This window comes from Zonotrichia albicollis, chromosome 4 (genome assembly GCF_047830755.1).
Source record: "Zonotrichia albicollis isolate bZonAlb1 chromosome 4, bZonAlb1.hap1, whole genome shotgun sequence".
Taxonomy (NCBI): Eukaryota; Metazoa; Chordata; class Aves; order Passeriformes; family Passerellidae; genus Zonotrichia; species Zonotrichia albicollis.
In genome coordinates, this window is record NC_133822.1 from 64,296,873 (window position 1) to 64,321,139 (window position 24,267).

Consider the following 24,267-nt stretch of genomic DNA (forward strand, 5'->3'; position numbering starts at 1 on the left):
AGACATTACTTCTTCTGCCTTTATTTCTTTTTTACTCTTCATAATTAAGATTGTAATTAAGATGGCTGAGGTGATACCTTTATAGATCACCTACTATGTCAATTTTCAGTATAACCATATGTCATATTTTTGTAAGTTTCATCCTGAAAATGTTGAGCACTGTCAATACAAATCACGTGTTGCTTTACAGGTTTGTAAAAATAAAATGTCACTTCTTTCCCCTTCTCTCACCTTACAGGTTATAGGACTGCTTGATGTTTTTACACCTGCAACGTCAATAGAAAACTTTAATGAAGTGTAAGTAAAATTTTTTAAATCATTCTGACTACTTACTAAGTAAGTAAATACCATTCTGCTTTTAAAAAGGAAGAACATACATTTCTAAAAGACTTTCAGCCACAGTCAGCTTTGTAAAAATCTTTTTGCAACTTTTCCACAAAAGAGGAGGCAGGGAGATAGACCTCATTTTTGGACTTTTCTAAATGAAAATTTAAATTATTTAAATTAGATTAAAGGTATATGGTAAATGATTTCATGCTGCATAAATGCCAATAAACTTAAAACCTTTTCACTTCAACTGTGTGTTTGTAAACTGTGGGTTATTTGTTCATACATAGATCACAGAGTTCAGGAATGCAGGAAAGTGTTCTGTTAGTTAACTGACACAAGGTAAATTTAGGCTAGACTCCTGGCTAACCTAGAACTAGGTATATTTTGGTGTGACTCAAACATATGATTTATGCTGATTTCCTTTTGGTTTACATAATTGTATAAGCACTTAAATAAACAGTTTAGCAGAAGAAATAGTAATTAACATGTTTTTGTCTCCACGGAAATTAGTGACCAAACCCCTTTGACTCTGGGGCAGAGTTACACAAATGGGAATTGGGTATGACAGATGCATGCTTTTGTTCCAGCACTGTACTTGGAAAATAATCAATGTTTCTGCAAAATTTGTCAGAAAATAAAACTTCCAGTGGGAACAGAGAGGGAAGTTACACAAAACACTCTTATTTCTGCCACTCTAATATTTCCTTCCACCATCAGATATTCCAGGCCCTTGCAGGTCCTGTAGTTTTGGTGGCTCAGGCTGCCACTTTGATGTTGGGTCAGGCTTCCTCTTCATCAAAATATGTGTTGCATGTATCACTGCTGTAGTGTGTCATGGAGAAAACAGAGATAAAAGCTTCTAATATACTGCAAGGATTTTTCTTTTTAATTATATTAAGTCTCATAGTAGTGATTGCATTATTAGAACTCACAGATGATTTAAAGAATATAAAATGTGTTAATAGACAGTGGAAAAGGAATCTACATGGCCTATGTGAATACTCTTCTAGAAGAATTTTCTGTGTTTTTTTTTTTTTCCCCACTTCTGTATTTTCACAGATATCTTGTGACAAATTTAATGGGTGCTGACCTGAATAACATTGTGAAGTGCCAGAAGTTAACAGATGATCATATACAGTTTCTCATCTATCAGTTACTTCGAGGTCTTAAGGTACTGTCTGAGTCCTGGAATCTAAATGTTGTAGTAATGAGTCAGCAACCTAAATGTTGTAAGGATGGTTGCAATGTTGCAACCTGGATGGTTGCAATGAGCATTCTTAAATGCTTTTTTTTTAAAATATCTTAAAAGTGCACAAATAGCAATCATTTATCAATTATCAGATAATTTTTTTAACTAGAAATAAACCCCCAAGCCTACCAATGTTTACATGCACAATACATGTGTATACTCCCCTTGAAAGTTAACTTTAGATCCATGTCTATTTCAGTTCCTATTGCAGGACAATAACATGCTATATATTTTCTTTATCCGTTTCATATTCTTCAGAATTTTTGAGGCACTATGGACAATATGGAAACAATATGAATGGATAAAGAACAATATGGGAAGTAACTCACATTTGTGCTTTGAAAGGCATGAGGCCCTTTGAAAAAACCACAGTCCTGATTTTTGTAGAGAGTGTCTTGTGGGTGAAGAGATAACCAAGTTAGTTGTGTCCTTTGGGAAATATCGAGGAGTAGAAATTCATCCCAGCAATGTATGATGCTGCACACAATCACTTAGGATTTAGTGTGCCTGTGATGTCATCATTTCCTTTAATCAAGTAAATTAATATTTATACACTTTAATGACACAGGCAATTGGCAATGAATCTACAGCAAATTTTTTTTTCCAAAAGAATCAGAATATGTATCATTTTGCTGATGTTTAATATGTAAGTGTCTATAAACAGAAGATGTAGGTAATGCTTCCCGTTACTAGGTGCTGAGCTTTTTCTCAGGCCAGTATGGATTTTCCCAGGATAAAAGCAAACAGAAGAGAGAGGTCAGCAGCTTTACCTGCTAACCTAACAGTAATTGATATTTTAGACATGGAAAATAATATATGTTTGAAAGCAAGCCATGGTAAATACTGGCTCTGAAATATACTTATTACATGTTTTACAGCAAGTCACCTTGTGCCTGAGACAGTAATTCTTATTCATGCATGCAGGTTCCATCATTTTAAGAACAGATTTTAGTGAATAAAAATTGCACAACTGAGCCCTTAATTGCTTTGTCTCATTTACGTGAGTTAATAGCTTAGTTAGGAAGATGGATTCTGGCATTAATTATCCTGCTTGTGGTTTTGAATATAAGTCTATGTTGTGTCAAAGCTAAATAATAGTAAGAATTGTGCTATAAGTGAATATTAATTTCAGAAAAGCACTCAGGTGCATTTCTGGCTCTGTTCCAAAGGGGAGAGGTTGCTGGTAGCTCCTCTCTTCTGGAATTGAAATTCTGATGAAATTCTCATGTCTCATTAGCAAAAGAACATTTGTTCCTGTGTATGACTGCTTGGTGGCACCAGGAGGGGCTGCTGTGGTTGTCTCAGCAGAGCAGGGACACAGTTCCTTCTGTTGATAGCAGTGTTTTGGCTTCCTCCATTCAGCTGCTGTGAGAACATTGAGAGGTGGCCCTGCCTTCTGATAAACAGTTCTTAGGTCTGGAACATGAAGAATGCCCTTGTGTTCTCTTTGGGTTTTCCCAGTTGCTATGGAGTTTTTGTGTTTAATCCCTTCCCCTAAAACAGGTGAATTCACCTCTAGAGAATAGAAGGTTTTCAAGGCCCTGCTCATGCTGGTTGATAAGATCATAGATAAACTTGCTGTTAATCCTAACTGGAGAACAATAGGCAATGACAGAGTAAGCTGTTCTAATTTTTTTATTTTAAATGTTTTATGTAAAATAGCAGACACACAAAATAGTCACTTAAATACCACTTTGCAAGTGGACCTGAAGCAATGCTGTGGCTTAGGGGGATATTTTGGTCACTGACCTGTCCCAGAGTGCAGGTGTGGCTGCTTTCACCCACATCAGTGTTCACAGTATGGGGAGGTGATTTATATCCTGTAGGAGTCAACCATGCTGCTCCCTAGGCCACTGCTGATCAACATCCAGGGAAGGCTGGAACAAATTCCAAATTGGTAGGAGACTTTATACAGAAGAATCACTGAGTGTGCTGCCTTTCATGGTAAAATCTAGTCTTCATGGTTACCTTTCTTGAAATATCCAGTTCTGGATAAGACAAAACAGGGAGGTTTTGAAGTTTGACATACCTCTGATCTGTAAACATGGTATGACGTAGGTATTTTCTGTATATAAAACAGTCTCAGAAGCAAAAAAATAAGACAAGTGGCTTTCTTTGACCTCCCTTCACCTCTAACTTCAAATCTTACCCTTTTTGTTTTGTTTTGTTTCACAGTATATTCACTCAGCTGGAATCATCCATCGGGTGAGTTCAGTCTTTGAGGTAATGAAGATTAATGGAGTGTGTCCCTCTGTGCATCAGATATGTTGCTAAGACATAGTTAGAATATATTTTAAAAGGCTAAAGTAGTACTCAACTAATTCTGTGTTCTGCTACAGGACCTGAAGCCCAGTAACCTAGCTGTAAATGAAGACTGTGAATTGAGGGTGGGTATCATGCTGTTTAACAGAGTGTTGTAAAAACTCTCAATATGACCGTTTTCTAAGAAAATCTTAGTTACCATTCTTATGGCTCATTCCATTAATTTCAACTGTTTGCTACTTGCCCATTTCTGTGAACATTTTTTTCTCAAATGTTAATTTAATATGAATACAAATATCTTTGCAAAATCCCTATGTACCCCACAGATGGTACAGAGATAATATTTGGTCTCTGAGTGAGTACTTAACTGAGGATATCTTGAGAGTCTGACCTGTCATATGTGTCTGCATCTGCCATGTATACAACTTGTAACAACTTTCAATTTTGTATCTGTAGAACATCCAAGCTATATTAAATAATGGTGACAACAAATATACCAGTATTACCAGTTACAGGCAGTAAGACAAACAAACAAAAAACCCCAACCAACCAAAAAGAACCCTATAATCCTTGCTTCCCAAATGCTATTTTGATGTACACCTCTATATAGATACAACTCTTGGTGTGTCTGTGTGATATGATACTGCGTAGTAACATGAGGCTCTGGAGAAGGAAAAGATGTCTTGTAGCTTTCTAAGCCTTTAAGCTTAAGAATGAGAAGTTAAACATTTCTCCATGACAGCCAGAAACATCTTTATTCCTGTTTCTAAGACTCTGATGTAATCACTTTATCCCAGCTGCGAGGGATTTAAGAAAAGACTCCAAATACCACAAGATCAGCAAAAAGCCACAATAATGAGTAAGAGCAGTGCAGTTAAGTTCCTGCACTAATCCGGATCTGTGGTGAGAAAGTGTACTTCCTGTTTGATTTAGTGACACTTGCAGATGCTCAGCAAGTTTCATGGTTATCTCTTAAGTGTCTTCATGCATGTATGTTCAGCATCTGTGAAATTTTGTGTGTCATCTGTGTTTGATCATGTACTTTAAAATGTGTACTGTATTTTTGTACTGGAAGTAAAGGAGACTTTTTCTGTTTTTTTTCTATTATTATGAAATCTGTCTAGCATTTGTTACACTGCTCTCTGCTTTGTTTATATTTTTAGCTTTACTTCCTCAAATTATTTTTAATAGGACAAACTAGTGGATATTTCCAAGTACTAACAAAAAGGAAATAGAAACAAGGAGAAGGAAAGTGTGTGTGTATGCACATTTGGTGGAAGGGATCAGCTGTTAAGGAAAAATATTGCCAAAATCCTTATAAAAATAAGGGCATTAGTGTTTGAGTTTCACACCATTATTTCTGCTTGTTTGCCTCATGCATTTTTCTTCACTTACTTAAGAAATAAATTATGCTTTTCAACTATACTCGAAGTAAAGATGTTAATTATTTATATCTTATATCTTGTATATTTTTCTTTAGGCTTTTTATATCTTTTAATTGGATTATAACTGAGGAATTTTGAATTATACTCTTGAAGTTCTCTTATTCCCTGTGAAAAGGATTAGCCATCAGCTTAATAAATAATCCTGGATCTCATCACAGGAGACACTCAATGATCTTACTCACATTTCTATGTGAAGAGATGTGGCTAGCTCAGGTGACTGACAATAGGCTCAGACGTTACCCTTCCAAGGCAGCCTCTCCTAGAGCTAGGGTGGGACATAGACTAACCAGAGAACAGAACAGAAAGCAAGGAAATGAGCTGAAAGTTCAGTTGAAATAACTTCCCATCAATGTAAACTTAGCAAGGGAAAACATCTGGAGGGGAACACTTTGCAACCAGCCTCTTTTGTTTTGGTGGTCAAGTTCTACTGAAAACAAATGAAGTGTGATTTAAATTTATATTGTTACACAGGATATACGTTTCTCACCTAGTGGCATCAGGATAATGTGTGAATTGAGTAGATGCTTATACATAAGAAAATTACACAACAGAAATTCTGCACATTTGTGATCAGCTTATTTGGTCTTTAAATGGCCACTGGCACTTGCTGTTAGCATTTTACACAAACACTCCCAGCTGATTATAATAATATTTCATTTTTTATAGCAACAGTCCTTATTTTTAGTAAATTAATGTCAGTGGAAAATTGAACCCAAGGCAAAATATGGAGAACAAAGCACCAGGTTGGTTACAGTGGAAATTTCTTCAAGCAGCACCAGAGGCTGCACAGATACAGCAGGAGAGCAGATGAGCTTGTCTGCAGAGTGCTGCTGTCCCACTTCACTGATAGTGAGGGACTACAGAAAACTCAGTAATGATTAATGGGAAAATCAGGACCTATAACGAAAGTGTAAGGGGTTTTAAAAAATTATTATTTTATTTTTATTCTGTAGATTTTAGACTTTGGTTTAGCTCGTCAAACTGATGATGAAATGACTGGATATGTTGCAACAAGATGGTACAGAGCTCCAGAAATTATGTTAAACTGGATGCACTACAATCAAACAGGTAAACTGTGAAGGCTTGTATTTTGCTACAGCTGGATGTAGTGATAGTTTTAAACCAAGAAGCAGCTGTGTTTAAGGATCTCTTTGATTCATTGTGCACATTTCTGTCTCTGTTTTTTGGCAGTTGACATATGGTCGGTTGGATGTATCATGGCAGAGCTATTGAAGGGAAAGGCTCTATTTCCAGGAAATGATTGTATCCTTAATATAAAACTTAAGATTGAACTAAAAAAATACTCTCTAATTCTTCCTTTTTTTTTCCTAAGGACTTGAGTGTTTCTATGGACATGGTTTTGAGGTAACAAACTTGTAAAAGAATAAACAATTTGCTAATCTTTCAGTTCAGTGTATATGACAACTGAATATGAGACCCACTGGTAGGATAAAAACCGGTAACAGATGTTCTTAAACAACAAAAAGCTACATTTATTCTTTTGTGTATCTGTGTTTAAATAATAACCTAGTTACAACAGGGTAGATTTCCTCCATGTGTGGATCTTATTTCAATAACATACACTAAAACTGAAGCTGAGTAAAGGCATCATTTTTTCATCAGCTAATATGATTGAACAAAATAGTACTGCATTTAGGCTGAAAGTTCTGGAAAATGCAAATGAGTTAACTTTTAATAATAAGTGAATTAATATCTCTGTTCTATTATATTAATTATATTAATTAATATCTCTGTTCTATTATATTAAAAGAAGCCAGTAGTTCCAGCAATGCTACAGGAGCAACAAAGCCCTTTCTTTTCTGCAGCACTGTGCTGTGGTCCCTGATGGAGCATCAGGGATTTCCATTGGCGTTTCCTGTGCTGGCAGGAGCAAAAAAGAGATGTTTCTGAGGAGAGCAGTAAAATAATAAAAGGAAACTGAAGAAAAACACATAATAAGGAACGAGGAACCAACTGCATCAAGCTTTTATTATGAGAAACAAGAGCACATTCTACTGTATTTACATTTCTTGCTACTCTGAAACCCCTCCAAAAACAAACACTTCTGCTAGTACTTAGCTGTTGCTGGGTGCAAAGAATTATGACATTAGAATTGCCTGGAATAATCTTAAGAGAGCTGAGACCAAGTCTCCCCACTGACCTTCTGTTTTGCTCAGCATCATTAGACTCTATGGTAACCACAGGCATTCTCCAGGTATATCATCATCAGGACATGACTTGTCCTCAGACTGTTTGATTACATGATATGTTGGTATTGAACAAATCAGTAAATATAGTTCACAAGAAATAAGATTTTTTGTTGTTGTATCATATTTTCTACAACTATATGATTATATCAATTTAAATAAAGATAAAATAATCTTGTTAAATAATCTTGAGTCTATAACAAATGTAATATACTTTACAGCTCCTAGGTGACAATGAAAAATTAACATTTTCAAAGGTTTTAATCTTGAGACATATATAAAACAAATTTTTAAAGGTGCCAAATGATAACTTTTCACTTGCCGGTCTTCAGATTAGTAATTTAGGCCTATCAGCTTAAAATAGCCTATCATAATAAACTGATTTTCAGAAATCCCTCAGATCACTGAAACATAAATATGCTATTAATATTAAGCTGAAGAATGTATTAAATTGGGAACTAGGACAGAAAAGCAATATTTTTCATGCAGCTGACATACCTGACAAGTTAATATAATACAGTAGAGAATTTGGTACTCCAGGACTAGGTTTAATCAGGTATGAATTGATATCCTTCTGTGAGCTATGGGGGAATTATCTTGCTGAATGGTTTTAAGCATCTTAGTTACATGCATTGAAGCTCATTAATTGTCTAAACCCAGAAGAACTGTGTGCTGTTCATTTCCCTGAAATTATGCAGATATTGATCAACTGAAGAGAATAATGGAAGTTGTGGGCACACCCAGTTCGGAGCTTCTGAAGAAAATATCATCAGAACATGTGAGTTCACAGCCTTATTCAGTTAACTGGCTTCTGTCATTCCTTCTCTAACTGGCATTGTATGTCACCGCCTCTGTTACATGGACATTCTGATTTGGAAATAAGCAAATACCTTAAAATTATCTCTGGTTTTACTGCTAGAATGTCGTAATTCAAAAAACACACTTTTGGAGGCATCCAGATGCCTTGACTGTCACCTGAATAAATTTTGATATTTGTTCTCATGTACTCAGTTTTTGCAAAGTGTTAAGAAATTAGTCTAAATGATTTTTTTAAGTGCTTGTAATTAAAATATTCTTATAATTTAAAAAATTAAAACTGGTGCTCAGCTCAGAGCAATATCTTTTTATTAAATCTGATAATCTGTCTCTGTAATTTGTATGCTTTCCATTATTGTAAGGTTTTTAAACAGAGATGTATCCAAATCAAAAAATGTCTGCTCTGCATGAGTGCTCCATTTAGATCCCTAATTTGAAAACCATATTTGTTCATCTTTCTAAGTGCTTGCATGATGTCCAATTTCTTGATAATATTTAGTTAAGAGTGGGCTTTTTAACTTTCCATGTGACTTCTTTAAATAGCAATCTAGTAAATGACCAATTTCCACTTAATTTCTCTGCTAAAGTGACACTTCAAAGATTCATTGTAAGCAGTAACTGTGGATAGCCAGCTGAGGAATGAGATGTAGTATTGTTTGATAAAGGCAGGTGATGGGCGTGGGGTAAGAGTTCAGATAAACACCAGCACACAGATACCTCCTAAGCTGCAGCTCTTTTCTTAAACCCCTTCTGTATACACCTCAGACTAATACCAGTGGCTGTTTCTCAGCTTGTGTAAATATTGATGCGTTTCCTTTGACCTTGCTAATGAATACACTAGCAGGTTAAGTAAGCAAGAGCAGTCAGAGAGCCAGAGCAGCCCTGTATTTCTGGAAGGTCCAAGCATAGTGAAACCTCTTCATCACAGGCCAATACACAGTCCCAGAGTTTTTAGGTACCCTGCACCTAGGAATGGCTGTGGCAGGAGGCTAACTAAGCTTCCATCCTTTTGCCAGAGACTTCATCAACCAACAAATCTCAGACTGTGCTGTCCCAAGCACAGTCCTTTTAGAGTCATTGTATAGGACACAGACCTAAGCATAGGTCCTTGTACAGTCTCATAGGTCCTTTTGTAGCCTTTATGTGCTGTTAATACCTACAGTTTTTGCTGTAACACATTCTCAGAAGTGAATACAAATGTGTTATTTTCCCACAACTAGTGAGCTTTTTGATAGTGAGAGTAACACCTTAAATACTTACTGGAAATAGAACGTGCTTTGTTCTTTTAATTTCTTGTGCTTCAGAACATAGCTCAGTGAGGTACAGGAATCCTGAAACTATTTCATTTGGGCTAATTATACCTTTAGAGCACAGGCAGAGCACAAAAACCAGGTTAATGAACAGGAGGGCTGCTAGGTCACCTGTGGGCTGCTGCTGCCTGATTAGAGGAGCAATGTCAGATGAGATGCATACCCTGCTTGGAGGTAATTGCCAGCTGCAAGGGAGTTTCTTCATTCTAGTCCTTCTTTACCATGTAGTTTGGCCTTATGTTTAGGTATTTCTGAATGCAGCCTGCAGACATGGACAATTTTTTAACACTCCTGTAACAGCAATGTCAGAGATTTGCTGAAATGCCAAGTCTATTTTCAGTTATAAGTAGAGGATTAAAGAACTGGAAACTAAAAGATCAACCTCCTTGGATGCTTCAGCACAAGTTACTGAGGTGTTTGTCGGTGTTTCATGTTAATATGAGTTTAAATGGTAAGTGTATTTCAGAATAATTTAAACACTGGGATTTCCTGGTCAGGTTTCTGCAGTGAGTATATAAGCAGAGGGGACGGGCTAGTACGTGCACTTTGATAGGTCTGTTTTATTTTCAAAGGATTTCTGGGCAAGGTTGGAGGTAATTTTCACTGCATCTTATTCAGTCATGTTAGGATTAGTTGTTGATTAGTTGCTTTTTTCCATGGACCAAGGATGCTTAGTTAGCCTTCTGCAGATAGTGTCCTTCTAACGGGACTGCTAAAATCCTGAGAGACATCTCTGTAACACAAACATGTTTTAAAAGGGTTAGGGTTTGTCCAAAGACCAGCTGAGGTTTTTTATGGATTTAGGGGATAGCCATCTGCTCCTTTTTTGACAATTCCTTTTCAGAATTCCCTGTTCTGTCTGATCCAAATATGCAACCTCTTCTCTTGCCAACCTACCTACCTCAGCCTAAAAATCTGTAGCTCATGTACTGTCAGGCTGACATTTGTGGATCCTATATCCAGGCAGGCTTTTACTAGCTGAGTTTGGATTAACCTCTCACAGCCATAGTGAAAAGGCAAGCTCTTAAATTCTGTCAAACATCTGAAAATCCATTCACATGGAGTAGCAGAATTTCTTCTTTGGTTAGTGAAGAGAGATGAGGGAAGGCTACAGATTGAATTATACCACTTTGCTGAGGGTAACTGAAAGATGATTTAGTCTGCAGTTTCTGACTGAGCATTACATGCATGTATTCCCTGGGGATATACCGCAATGAACCAGTAAGCACAGGTAAAAACTAAAGTGCTAACACTGAAGCCTTAAATAAAAATGGACCTGCTTAAAACTCTCTTGTCCAGTATACAGGGGTGAGTGTTTGAAACAAGGTCATACATTATGGTTTTATGTAAAAAGGATTTCCCATGTAAGATACATAAAAAATACAATGTCTGGTTTCTTAGAGGTGATGTGGTTACTGTTGAGCAAAATTTAACCCTTATCATAAGTATATTAACTTATTTCTAGGCAAGAAAATACATCGAATCTCTTCCACATATGCCTCAGCAGGATTTGAAAGCAGTGTTTCGTGGTGCCAATCCATTAGGTAAGAAAATCAGACTGACACAGATAAAATTTTTCACTAACATAGGGATTCAAGCACTCCTTGTGTTCCTTGCTGTATGATCCCATATAATAATAATAATAATAATAATAATAATAATAATAATAGTAATAATAACCATGAGAAAGGCATTGCTTAACCTTTCATCCTGAGACTGTTTTCCCATTATGAAGCCTGTATCTTTTTGTTTCTGATGGAGATTACAGGAACATCCTAAAGGGAAATGAACAATAGATGAAAAGCACAAACCAGCTGTAGATAGCAGAAATAAATAAAAATCTCATGGGGTCTATCTTAGAGACATCATTTCTGGCTCAGGAAGGCCATGAGCTGTAAATTGCTGGCAAGCAGAAGAATATACCAGGAAGTATAGCTGTTTGAATGACCCTTTGAGTATTATTTCCTAGGAATATATGAGCCATTGTTGGACACAGGATACTAGGCTAAGGCAGACCTTTGATTCTGTGTTTGTTTTTCTGTATAATCAATTGGTTCTGCCTGTGCAAAAGAGATGTTTCTGTGAGCTTTTTCTTGTGACATAAAAAGAAGACATTTGAGTCATCAGAGTAATTTCACTGCAGTACCAGGTCAGTTCCATCAAGTGTACATTAAAGGAAAGTACTGTGAATTAAAATGGTTTGGATTCATTTTGTGTATTAATACAAATTTTGTTCTTGCAAATACAAGTAGTTTGGAACATTTTCATATTAAAAAATGGGATTTATTTGCCGGAAGTACATGACAGCATGCTACGTATTAATAGCATAAAGGCAAATTAATGCCAATGCTTATATAAAAACAGGGAAAAAATAGTATTTGAAGTAGTTATAATTTCCATTAAAAAAACTCATTTCAGCCATACAACTCTCTCTTATTTCTATAAGATATTTGAAGTATACTTCAAATGTCAACCTTAAACATATTTTGTTTATGCTGGGTCCTGTGAAGTGGCTTTGGGGTTTTCCTCTGATCGTTTCATTGGTGCAGCTTATTAGAAGTGGAATCTCACACTTTATTATTCGCAAGTTAATTAGCTTGGTCCTGATCAGTGCAAACTTAAGCACACAAAGCACAACATAGAATATTACCTTTTAAGCACACACAGATCTTTCTAGAATTAAGATATCTGAAGAGCTGAATCAGATCTCCATTTGACTATACTGAGCCTTTGTGCATGCCACAAGCAAACCAGAAGCTTCCTTCAGCTCTCTTTTGTACTTGCAGTACAAAATCTTCAAAACTTACTTGTTATGTTGCCTAAATTTTGCCAGTAATATTAGTTGTGTTTAAGGTGAGTGAGAATAGATGGTTTCTTTTATTTCCTCGTGGTCTCTTCTGGCTCTGAGCTGCATTTCTGGTTTTGCCTTAGCTGTAGACCTTCTTGAGAAGATGCTGATTTTGGACAGCGATAAGAGGATCACTGCGTCGGAAGCGCTCGCGCATCCCTACTTCGTGCAGTACCACGACCCGGATGATGAACCCGAGGCCGAGCTCTACGACGAGTCCATAGAGAACAAGGAGCGAACCATCGATGAATGGAAAGGTATCAGAACTGCATGCACTGCTCAAGACGTGTAGCAGAAGATAGCCTTACTTAAATAACAGTTTTCCTCCATTTCTAGCCAGAGGAATTTGAACTTTTAAGCCTCAGGCAAACAAGTTCATATGTGTGCTTGTGGAATGGACAAGCAGAAAAGCTTATATTTCCTCTCTGGATTTTGCCCTCACCCCCTGCTTCTATCATCTCCTTACTAGATTCCCTGCAGCAGTGAAAGCTTAACTAAAAGCTGATGCTAGCTACAAGGTAATTACACATTCTGTTTTGCTTTTAGTTTTCTAGGTCAGATCCCCAGCTGAAGTAACTGTCCTGGGGCAAGTGACATTACTTGGGATTCTGGTCTAGTTCTGACCAGAACCAGAAAGTAATATTGTCCACATAGATGTGTATTTTGTTAATAATTCTTTAGATAGCAAAGGAATTTGGATTAATAACTACACCATACTATTGGTCCTGTTTGAGATGATAGTTGATTTTACTTGGGAGTGACACCCCAAAACCTTTCGTTGATACATACTGCAACAACCTTCCATGCTTGCAACACAATCATATTGCACTGCAGTATCACGGAAGTAAGGTGGCTCAACATTAGACTGCAAGGACACTGAAAAGTACAGTCCAATTTCACCACTGTATAATGAGGACAAATTCTAAAAATTCCTTACTAGAGATTTTAAATTGAGAATAATGTTGTAGAAAACTAATTGTTTCTATTTATTAATAAAGGTCTTTCCTTGGCATAAGATGAAATATATCTTCCATAAAATAAATGTTCTTTTATTTCTATTTGTGTTTTCTGTAACTTTTACTTGGGAAAGCTTTGATAAAAATGTATTTTCATAGTGGTTAGGTTTAGGATGAAGAATACTCCCATGTCTTACTCATGCCCATCCACTTGTTTTATCCTGGGCATTACAGGGGAGAAAGAAGACTGTCTATAGCAAATATCTTAAAGAAAGATAATAGTGGGGTTATGGCTCTCTCTACAATAAATCAACCTCCTAGAACCCTGGAAAGGCTTTTGTAGAAGCTGAGTGTCTGTACAAACAAGGAGGATTGACTGGCATCACTTACTCCTTACACAGGCTCTCCTTTGCAAAACCTGGCAGCCTACAGCAGCACCCATACATCTTGTTTGTTGAGAGCTGCTTTCATTTGCTGCTGTACTCAGGAATGGATGATTTTATTTTCTGCTGCTTTTTCAGTTGCCTGAGTCTTTAACAGGAAAGTTTAACAATTTATGAGTCATGAAGTGGATTTCTGTTTGTGATGAAACTCCATTGAAATTATTTCAGCAACAATCTTAACAGCTTAACGCTTTCTAAACTGAAATGAGGACATGAAGGTGAAATCTCTTGGAAGGCAGTATCATATTATTTATCATTGCATTTTTCTTGCATCATTTTTTACATCATTGACCTTGATGGAACTACAGGTCCAATTCCTTTATTCAAGTGTAAAAAAAAGGTGTGAGAGAAAAATCTCCAAACTCACACAGCAGGTTTGCTGCTTTTCCTTCTTCCCTCTGGCCGTATTATTATCTTGGGGAATAAACTTTTCATTTTCAAGTACTGCATGTGCCACATTTAAGTAAGATGAGATAAAATGTTTGTAGTGTTGATGAAATATTGACCCAATTTCTCAAGATGTTGTTGGCATGTTTCTGCTCTTTTTCTGTTCAAGTTAAAAATCATTGGTGCCTGATCTCAAGGGACTGAGCACCGAAGTAAAATGAGATTTCAGACACTTTGTCTTATACATTATGCACTTCAGAGTTTTTTTGGCCTCCATTGCACACTGCTGAGGCTCACAACCCAAGCTCGTAGATTTCTTACTGACATGTTTAATCAGTTAGAAAATATTTCAAAATTTTAGAGGCCAAGAGTATGCTATTCAGAGTTGAATACTATACATTCTCTCCTTAGATGTTGCTCCAGTAGCACATCTCTGCTGAGTAGGTGCAGTGAGAAGTGGGTAAAGAATTTCATTAACATAAACCACACAGCCAGTAAGAATGATTTCTAATACAGTTCCTGGTGTGCGATTTGTGAGGACACTGGCTTCTCCAAGTTCAGTCAGCTGTAGCTGCTCCCTGGCTGCCTGTAATTCTATGTAATAGTCATAAGTCAGTCACTCAAAGTCACCTAACAAATCCTCCAATGCCTGGAGTTCTGCACACAGAATTTCCTTCACAGAAATCCCTCACTGAAACTGTACGCAGTGGTCCAACACAACACAACCAGAGCATAAGCAGGATGCAATACCAAGAGTTTTTACATATTTTTTTAGAGTCCTAGGTACACTTGGAGGCATAGCAGCTGTCTCAGACAGAGTTACGTAATAAAAAAGCTAATAGGCATGAATTTGATATGATTTAAACATCACTGTTTGGAAAACAGAAGTTGGAAGTAATGCCAATACCTGAAGTTAGCCATATGCAAACAGGATTTGTTCCTTAAAAAGCAGCATCTAATTTGTGAAAATAGAAAAGAGGTAGCCACTGACAACATAGTCCATTAATGTCCAAGGGAGAAAACAGGACATGACCGTTAGCATGAAAAAATAAAGGGTTATTCCTAAAGCAGGGTAACATAGCAAGTAACCCATGTTTCTAGCTATTGATGAATATAGAATTTGCTGATGAAAGCTGTTACGTGCTTCTAAGACAAAAAGAAAAATTTTTTCAGAGTACCGTAAAATTAAGTCAGCTACAGTAAAACATTAAAAAAACCAAAAAACCCAAAAAAATCCCAGGATCCTGAGGAATTAGCACAGAATTGCAAGTGATATATAATTGAAGGCAACTGATTGAGAGATGATGAAGAATGTTTTCCACAGTTAAAAGTGTACATTTTAAAACCTATCTAGGTATTTCTAGTTTCCATTTTCCGTTACATATTGTCATGTATTGCATTTTGGCAGGTCATCTGACAGGGTAATTGATGTTTTCCTTTCAGGACCTGTGTGTTTTAGTAATTAGTTGAAGGGGACAGTCATGTTGTACAATAACAGTATTTGTGAGTCTAATTTGTAATCTGAGGTTAAGAGGAGGATTTCTAGTGAATTCAGTCTATTTTTGGATCTGGAAGCTAGAGAGGCTGGATATACAAACTACAGGTCGTGTGTATCCGTAGAACTGTTTTGTCTAGAATATTTTTCTTTTGGAGAAAATACCACCTAATTCTTCTCTCTTCCTCACACCCCCTCTACAGAACTTACCTATGAAGAAGTGAATAGCTTTAAACCACCTGACCTAAAAATGGACAGCCTGGAGATAGAACAGTGAATACAGGCAGCTCTGTCTTGCCTTGCTGCACTATGAAGACTGTTAAAATATAACCATACAATTTAACCTGTGGTCAGACATAGATTTTACTATCCAAAGATGTTGGAGGAGATGTGGAAAAACAGATGCATTAAACAGAAGCCAGATGTCTGGTTTGGGTGGGGGTGTCTTTTGCCTTGTAATATGAATGTATTCCCAACTCACAAAGGGTGGTAAAGAACTGCTTCATTCTGAAAAAATTATGCACTGAGTTCTGTCAAGCTATGTGTTCTGCATGTTTCATTTTATCAGTTGTACTGCCAAAATAAAGGTGACCTTTTAAATTAATTTTAAAATTGTACATTTAAAGCATGAATGTATACAAACATAAACAATAAGTCCATACAAGCAATCTTTTTTTTTTTTTGGTGGCATTTTATCTGTCTGTTTTTGTACTATTTATAGTTAGTGCCTTTATGAAGAGAGGGCGTGGTAGTGAGATAGACAGAATATGCATATGTAGTCATATCTGTGGTGGTCTTACACATGTACTGGATGTCTCTCAAGCAATCTTAACACCAGTTGAAAGTCAGTAAAAATAAATCTTTCTCTTCTCTTGCCATTCAAGTGTGTGTTCTCATTATTTTCCACATCTATTTTTCAATCTGCACAATACCCATTTGTGAGACAGTTTTCCTTCCCGGAGTGTTCCTCACCATGCCATTGCTGGACTGTTGGTGAATTTGCCTGGGTTTGCAGGAAGGTGCCTTGAAGGTACTGCAGCAGAGCTCTGTAGACTCCTGCAAGCTTCAGCAAAGGCTGTCACAGATGGCAGTGCAGGAGTGCTCAGTTCACAGCTTTGAATTAAATATTCCACATTGTCTTATTTTTTCACAAAATCCTTGGGAAAGTAATCTAATAATTGCCATTGGAAGACATGACAAAACAAGGAGAGTCAAGAATTTGACACATTCTCATTGGAGTTTCTTTTTAAGCAAATTTTAAAGGTTTTCTGACTCTGAAAAGTTGGAAAATTAAATTTAAAAATTGCAGGATACGTCAGATACCAAGATTTTTTTAAGAATCAAATTTATCTGATTCCTTCATTATACTGTATACAGGAACATAACATGCATAATGCTGTGACAGGAATATCCTTTTGGCACAAGGCCTCTTGTATTGTATTAGCTGTGTCTTTGTACACACTTGTGATTCACAGCTGTTTAATGTTTAATTTGTGTCTTGTTCTTGCTCTGTCAGAGTCTTATTTTAGAGGTGGCTTTTTATAATATTTAGGTTTTCTGAAACTTTTGTCATTAATATTCAATTGTATAGCAGTTATATAAGGTAATGGATTCTACTGCATTTACTTTCCTCTGTATTTTTTCTATGTAAAAAGAAAGGCTTTTTCTTAATAAACAGATTTAAAAACAAAAACTCAAGTCCAAGAACTTTGCTTTTTTCAAAAATAGAAATAGACATTCCATCTAAAAAATATGTTTCTAATTTATGGACTAAGTGATAGACTGTTTTGGCAATGTTGACCAGTTATCCAATACTTGCATCCAATGAAATGCGGCCACTTGTATTCAACTTCCCCCAGGGCATGTTAATCTGAGAGTAAATGCCTGCATGGATTTCTTGTGACTCTGTTGAAGTGCTGTCAGCCATTGTTACTTTGGCTTCCTGTGAAGCTGGATGAGGATTGTAATGATCATGTAATGACTGAATTTCATGCTGACTAAAAGAGGTGAAAAAGTTCTAAATCTTTAAACTTTTTGTCTAACAACATAATGAAAATACTCAGTCATATCTTAAACATTTTTTTTAATTTGTTTGTTTGCCGGTTAAAAGTAACTTAGTGCTTTATTTTCTCTGAAATTTGATATTGAGTTTACAAGCCTATTTGGCAGCTCCATTTCAGTTGGAAGGGCAAAGATGAAGTAAAGAGATTTCACAAGAACTTTTTGTGTCCGACAATAATTAATTTATTATGGGGTTTGTCCCTTCATTGTTAAATCTGGTTTCCTGGCTCTGAGGGTGGCTGTTGTAAAATGCTTCAAAGGATGGGTAAAACTGGTTGCCATAGCTCTGCCACTTGAGGTAGAAAGAAAGTTTTTGTTGCTTCCAAAATTTCTTCTGACAACTCTGAATCTTCCTCCGAATATTTTCTTTGGCATTCAGAGATGCGGGTTTTTTTCTAGGAGATAAATTATGTAGGAAGAACATGGTCATGGTCGCATTTAAACTAATCAAAGGTGACAGTAATGGGCAACAATAGCTCAGCCCTTTTTAATGAATTACCATCAAAACCTGTAAATCATCTCATTTTAATATCAAGAAAAACCGTAGAGAGACAGACATCTTTTTCCTACATGTGCAAAATGAAGGTAATTATTTAGACCTCAAAAACCAATAATTAAAGTATTTTTCTAGAGTAGGTAACCAGCTCCCTTGTGGCAATCCAACATGAGACTATAATTTGATAACTTTATCAGTTTACAACAGCAGGAGAGGGTAATTGGAAAGCCAGTACCCCAATGGGACAGAAAGGTGGGAGGCTTAGCACTAACAATGCTTATCATTTGAACACAGATGGAACAAAACATTTATCTACCAACTCAAACAGGCAGATGGAGGTAAATATAGAGGGGTGAGGGCTTTGTCAGGCTTGGTGAGGCAGATGGCTTAAAAGTAAATTTAAAAAAGTAAATATAAAGCTTTTATAAAAAAGTATTTGCTAAAAATGTCATTAATGAAGGCATTGATTACATGGCCCAAATGTTATTTGCAAAACTTGTAGTGGTTTCTGCTTAAACAGCAGGGGTTTAATCTCCTGACAGCACTGTTACTTTCAGTAGCACATTTGTGCCTTTGCAGGTGCCCTATACATTGCATTTATGCTTCAGGAGAGCAGGTAGGTTTTAGCCCACACTAAATCAGGGTACTCTCATCCCTGGCCACCTGCAAAACACAGAGGGGAAGGAGGAGCAGGGCTGGGCTTTGCTCATGGAGGAGGCAGCTCAGGCTTCCAGTGGGCAGGACACAGCTGTCCAAGGGCTTTCTCTGGTCAATTACCGACATTGTTAGCAATTTACTTTTAATCTGAATTTATTTAATTTCAGCTTTCAGTCACAAGAGCTTGTTATCCATCCACCTAGTGAATTCAAATCACTTCTAGTATTTATTATCTCACTCTAATCAGGGTTAGTGCAACCCCAAGTCTAGTAATTTTATCATCACTGGCATCAAAAGTTCTTGCAAAAGGAAAATCTTTTGCATGCATCTCAGTCTTTTGACATGCCTAAGTATACACAACACTTTTAGAATCTGCAACTTTATTTTTTAAGCTCTTTACCTCATCAGCACTGAAACCCAGCAACAGGAAATTGATATGAGACAGCCAAAGCAGACAGGAATAAAAAACCTTAATCTACAATGGACCAATGGAAAGAAAAAACAAGGATAGTTTAGAGGAAAAGCACTGTTTTAGAAGATATCATGTGCCATACCCTGAAGATACAAAGTGGCTACTTGAGTCTGAAATAGCAGGGTTACTAATAAATTCAAAAATTTATGGGGGAGGGGGGGAATAGGAAATTAGGGAATCAATACTGATATATTAAAATAAATACATCATTATCAATAGGTAGAGCCATTATTTAGACAGCTTTGTTGCAGAATTCCAGGTCATGCTCTTGGTGTTTTTTTTGATATGGTATACCAGATGAAAGCAAGAGGGAAGGAGGGTCAGTGTGCTGCAGGATCTGACACAGCGAGCTCACCCTAAGGGTCAGGAGGGGAACAGCCCTTTCAAGGACAAAATGTTGGCAGCAAAAGAAACTTTGACAGAGGTTGGAAGGAGTCAATACAAAAGTTACTTCCTTCCTTTTTTCCTGTCACATGTGCTCCTGGATCATAACAAGAAAACAGACCTTCACTTTCCCCACTCCTGGGACCTGGTCAAAGATGAACGTGTCCAAAAAGTACTGTACAGAACTGCCAGCACAAATTACTTAAGTATCCTTTGCTACATCTGTAAATTACTGACTTAGCCCAAGAATCCCTGTCATGAGCAGTGGTAAAGATTTAGCTCTCATGAAAAGAGAATTTCACTGTAAATGGAGTAAACTATGTCTTTTGTTAGCAGCAGAAAGGAATTCAACCTCGACAACATCAGTCTCCTAGGAATTAACAGCAACACTTCACTTTGCTTTAAAAGCAGCTGGTTTTTTGTCACACATTGCTGCTACTGCTGCTAGTATTTATGGATGCAAACACTGGTTCTTAGAAATCAGCACATTTGCACAAGTGTCATTAATTTATGAGTCTGGGTAAGGGTTTTTAAGGCACTAGTACCAAGAGATTTAGAAAGCTACATTAGTGTTGCTGCCACTGCCCTTCTTTCTGCTATAAAATAAAATATTGAACTGATTCACCTAAAAGGGTCTACATTTTCACTACAAGGAGGAAATATATTGTGAGCTTTCTGTGTGATCACTGATCTTCCAACCAATCTGACACTTAATCCATTAGACCAGAAATTTCAACATAATGAGCAAAACTCTTCAATTAGGCTTCCATCTTGCAGACACACAAATGCTTCATTTTGCACTCCCATAGTCCCCCAGCTCCAATTATTGTCACATATTAAGATGTGTACCATAGCACAGAGGTTTTAGCCAATCCTTTTAGGTTCCAATTTAATCACAAGTAATAGTGAACACAGTAGTAATACTGAATCACAGCTGCAGTTCTGAGACAACTATACACTAAATCTGCCATAACTGGCAGCCTCCACTGAGCAATACTTTGTTACTTATAATGTCCTGTGGATTAACACCCAAATAGCATATGCCTATTTTATATTAGAGCCTGATTGCCCTAATCAAGAACCCATAGTTAAATTACATTCTGTACAAAAATTACATACAGTACTCCTGTTCTGCCCAGCACTCTCATTAGGTGGTGGTGGAAACAAAGAAAACTAAGGCAGCGCTGAGAAGGATGGGTAAGATGGGGGAAAGAATGCCATGATGGTTTGGGTGATTTAACAGGAGATGTGCACAACTATGAGTAAATATAATGAAAAATGAGTAAAGCTATCCATCAGTGATATCCATTAATGCTCTTTTCATATGATTTTTGCATTGAGGTTGGGAAACTCTTGAAGAGTTTTTTTTTTTTGTTTTGTAGACTATAGCATCTCATTCAATTCTGTAAACAACCTGTGATAGTTTAAAAATTAAATTCCTTCAGTCTATTGTAGGAGAGGATCTTTTGGTGGATTCTGAGAAGAAAAAGTTTGGAGAGTGTTAAAAGTAGTTGATTTATACATAGGTGTCTACTACTCTCTACAACTGGCCTCTCTTCCTCCACCAACCTCCAGCAAGCAGGGACAATGGAGTAGTACATAATTACTTAGTAAACTCTCACTTAACCTCCTGAAAAAATGCAATGTATAGTTTTTTAATATAAAAAAGTACTTAGGTGTGTATATTTATGTATTCCTTTCTGCTGATGGCTTAGTGACCTTGCACCATGGCAAGGCCCCCCAGGAGGGCTACATGTCACAGAAACTGGAACTGAAACACCCTGCTCACTGGGCAGAGAGACAAAATCAGAAAAGTTGCAAAATAGTTGGCAGTGACTCCACTGGGGAAGGGTGGGGACAAAATAGCACAAGAGTATTTTCCAATTAAAACTGAGGTTTTTTTAATTACTATTTTTTAAGCTGTACTTCTTGTTGTAAAAAATAGAATGAACTTACTTCCTCCACAGCAACAGGTCTAAGTAAAGCACAGAGTATTTTTGAAGGTGGACATATAGAAAGCTTCTTAAAAAAACAATAATATTCTAGGAATCAGCTTTTGACAATTCAGCAAAATTTTATGTTTATTGACATTTAAGGTATGTTTTACATAGCCAAATTATTCATAGGTGAATTAGTGTATCAAGAATAAAATGATCATATGAAAGACAGACACGTAAACAGGCAGAAGGGTGGGAAGATGTTTGATTCTTCAAAGGACTTTGTATGATCTCCTTTCCTGCACAATATCAGTGCCTGGACTGGAGATCAGTGCCAGTCCCCTCTCCAGTTCAGTTTCTGACAGGGCTGTGTCATTTTGTCATCTCCAAGTGGCAGCTTGTGGTGAGCAGCTTTGCCATCAAACTCTCTCACCAGACTTCAGACATGTAGGATTTCTCAGGAAAACATGGTTAGATTTCTCACTGCTTGCTTGTACAGCTTCTGTTCCAGCACCAAAGCTTCTCTTCCAGGCCGGAGGGAAATTGAGCTCTCAGTTATCAGAGGGATTAGAAAGAGTACTGAAAGAATACTGTACCCATCTCATCTACCTCATATGCTTTGCAGCTGATGGCAACCATCCAGCACATCAAAAGTTGGCTCTTAAAAAAAAAAACACCACATTCTGATACCTCTTAAATCTTCCCTTTATGTGATGAGCATTAAAAAAGTGCAATTTTTGCACCATTAATGCATTTATTCTTTTTTGTTAATGATGTCTGAAGAAGATCCCTTTTTTCTATTAACTTTACAATAAATGTATGCCAGAAGCAGAAATACCTGATAGCACTCTTTTTAAAATCCATCCTCTCAAGCACATGTTGCCCAGAATAAGATATGGCTGTAGCATCTATCAGACCCCTGGCAACAAACTGTCTTTGGGAAAACATCACCATGTATCCAGCTGAGCCTAGCAGGATGCAGAGACTCGTGCAGTTTGTGACATTGCTGTAAGATCCACCAGCTGTGGATGGACCAAGTTTCTTAACTCATTCCCTTCATAGACATTTTGAATGGTTTATTAGACAAAGCTTCCCTTGTTATGACAGTGCTGATTTCCTAGACTTTTCCGTAAGTTTGCCAGCTCATCTCCTGCATGTGTGACCTGGTGGGGAAAGCTGATCTTATATTTGACTACACAGCTACTTCATCCATCTATAGCAAAGTATGCCTAAATACTTACTGAAGGAAAAACATGGGAAAACCAGCAGTGGATAACTTTGTCAATTTAAAATGTTTTTTAAACGTTGCTCTGTAATATTCTCAGCTTCTGCACAAGAGTGAACTTCTCTTGATGCCTAATTAGTACTTTTACATACTATATCAAAATAATTAATTTCTGCCTTGATAAAAAGCAAGCAGTAAAAAAGTATCACTTTGTCACAACTGAATAAAGGAAAAGTAAGTGAGGGATAATAAGCAGAACTTATCCTCTCTATACTAGAAACATATATAATGGTAATTAAAAGTAATTTAACTAATGGATTAGTTCAAAATGAGAGAAAGCTGCTGTATCCTTCACCTTACCTGTACCACGTATCACACCACCAACATCTGAATGGCAGACATAGAAGGGATGTCAGAAATTAAAAAATAATCTCCTGGGGCAGTGGATTCTTAAAAGTAAACATCTGCTATTAATGTGACACTTCTCACAAGCCTCATGTTAACTGCTAAATGCCAGAAGGTTGCTCTCCATTCTCACTAAAGCAGAGATCAGAACAGGTCAGAACAGTGGAGAGATCAGAGATCAGAACAGATCTCAGAGATCAGAGATCAGAACAGTGGAGAGCAGCACTGAACACGGGGCTGGCAGCTGGAAGGCTGTGCTGTCCTGTGCCCCAAGAGGAGCAAGGGCAGGGCGGCGCATCCACATTTGGCAGTCAGGCACCAAAAGGGCTGGGCCCATGGCAACTACCAAAATGGCATTGGGAGCCATGAAACTTATCCAGATTGCTCCTTTAGAGCTGAACCACAAACTGAACTCTAGTGACAGCAAATCTGAATTATCTAACCACAGCAACATTGCTTGGGGGTGAAATCAAACAAAGGCTATGCCAGACCCTGAAGGACAAGAACTTTAATTATATTCATACATAGAATGCATAATACATATTTTAAACCAGGTCTTCGCCTTACACGTGTTGCTGGCTCAGGCCTATTTACTACACAGCTACTGAGAAGGTTGCTCTTGTCCGTACTCCAGCACTGCAGTAATTTCAAGCCGCTGCTGCAACAGTTCCATTCCACTTCACTTCAGCCATGCACAAGATCACTTGCTCTGAAGCAAGTGTGGGCTGGTTTTTATTTAACTCAATGAAATATTGTTGTAACTTGTGGTCTGACCCTGGAACGATCTGGGGACCCTAGCTGTTCATCACAGGGCAGAGGCCATACAAAAGCTCGCGTCTGGACTCCCAGCTCTGCCAGCTGCAGCCTCTCGTACTTTTTAAC

The 24,267-nt window shown here is 37.2% G+C and overlaps 1 protein-coding gene across 1 annotated transcript in view; it reads left to right on the plus strand.

Moving 5' to 3' along the window:
- The window catches only part of MAPK11 (mitogen-activated protein kinase 11), a 31,030-nt gene extending 14,399 nt beyond the window's left edge, over positions 1 to 16,631 (plus strand). Inside the window, exons 3-12 of the mRNA XM_005481929.4 lie at positions 239 to 297; positions 1,390 to 1,501; positions 3,755 to 3,784; positions 3,919 to 3,966; positions 6,240 to 6,354; positions 6,478 to 6,549; positions 8,192 to 8,271; positions 11,085 to 11,163; positions 12,551 to 12,724; positions 15,952 to 16,631. Coding sequence (XP_005481986.1) covers positions 239 to 297; positions 1,390 to 1,501; positions 3,755 to 3,784; positions 3,919 to 3,966; positions 6,240 to 6,354; positions 6,478 to 6,549; positions 8,192 to 8,271; positions 11,085 to 11,163; positions 12,551 to 12,724; positions 15,952 to 16,025 — 843 coding nt within the window. The 3' untranslated portion in view covers positions 16,026 to 16,631. The remainder of the gene's footprint in view (positions 1 to 238; positions 298 to 1,389; positions 1,502 to 3,754; positions 3,785 to 3,918; positions 3,967 to 6,239; positions 6,355 to 6,477; positions 6,550 to 8,191; positions 8,272 to 11,084; positions 11,164 to 12,550; positions 12,725 to 15,951) is intronic.
- Positions 16,632 to 24,267: the final 7,636 nt, after the last annotated feature.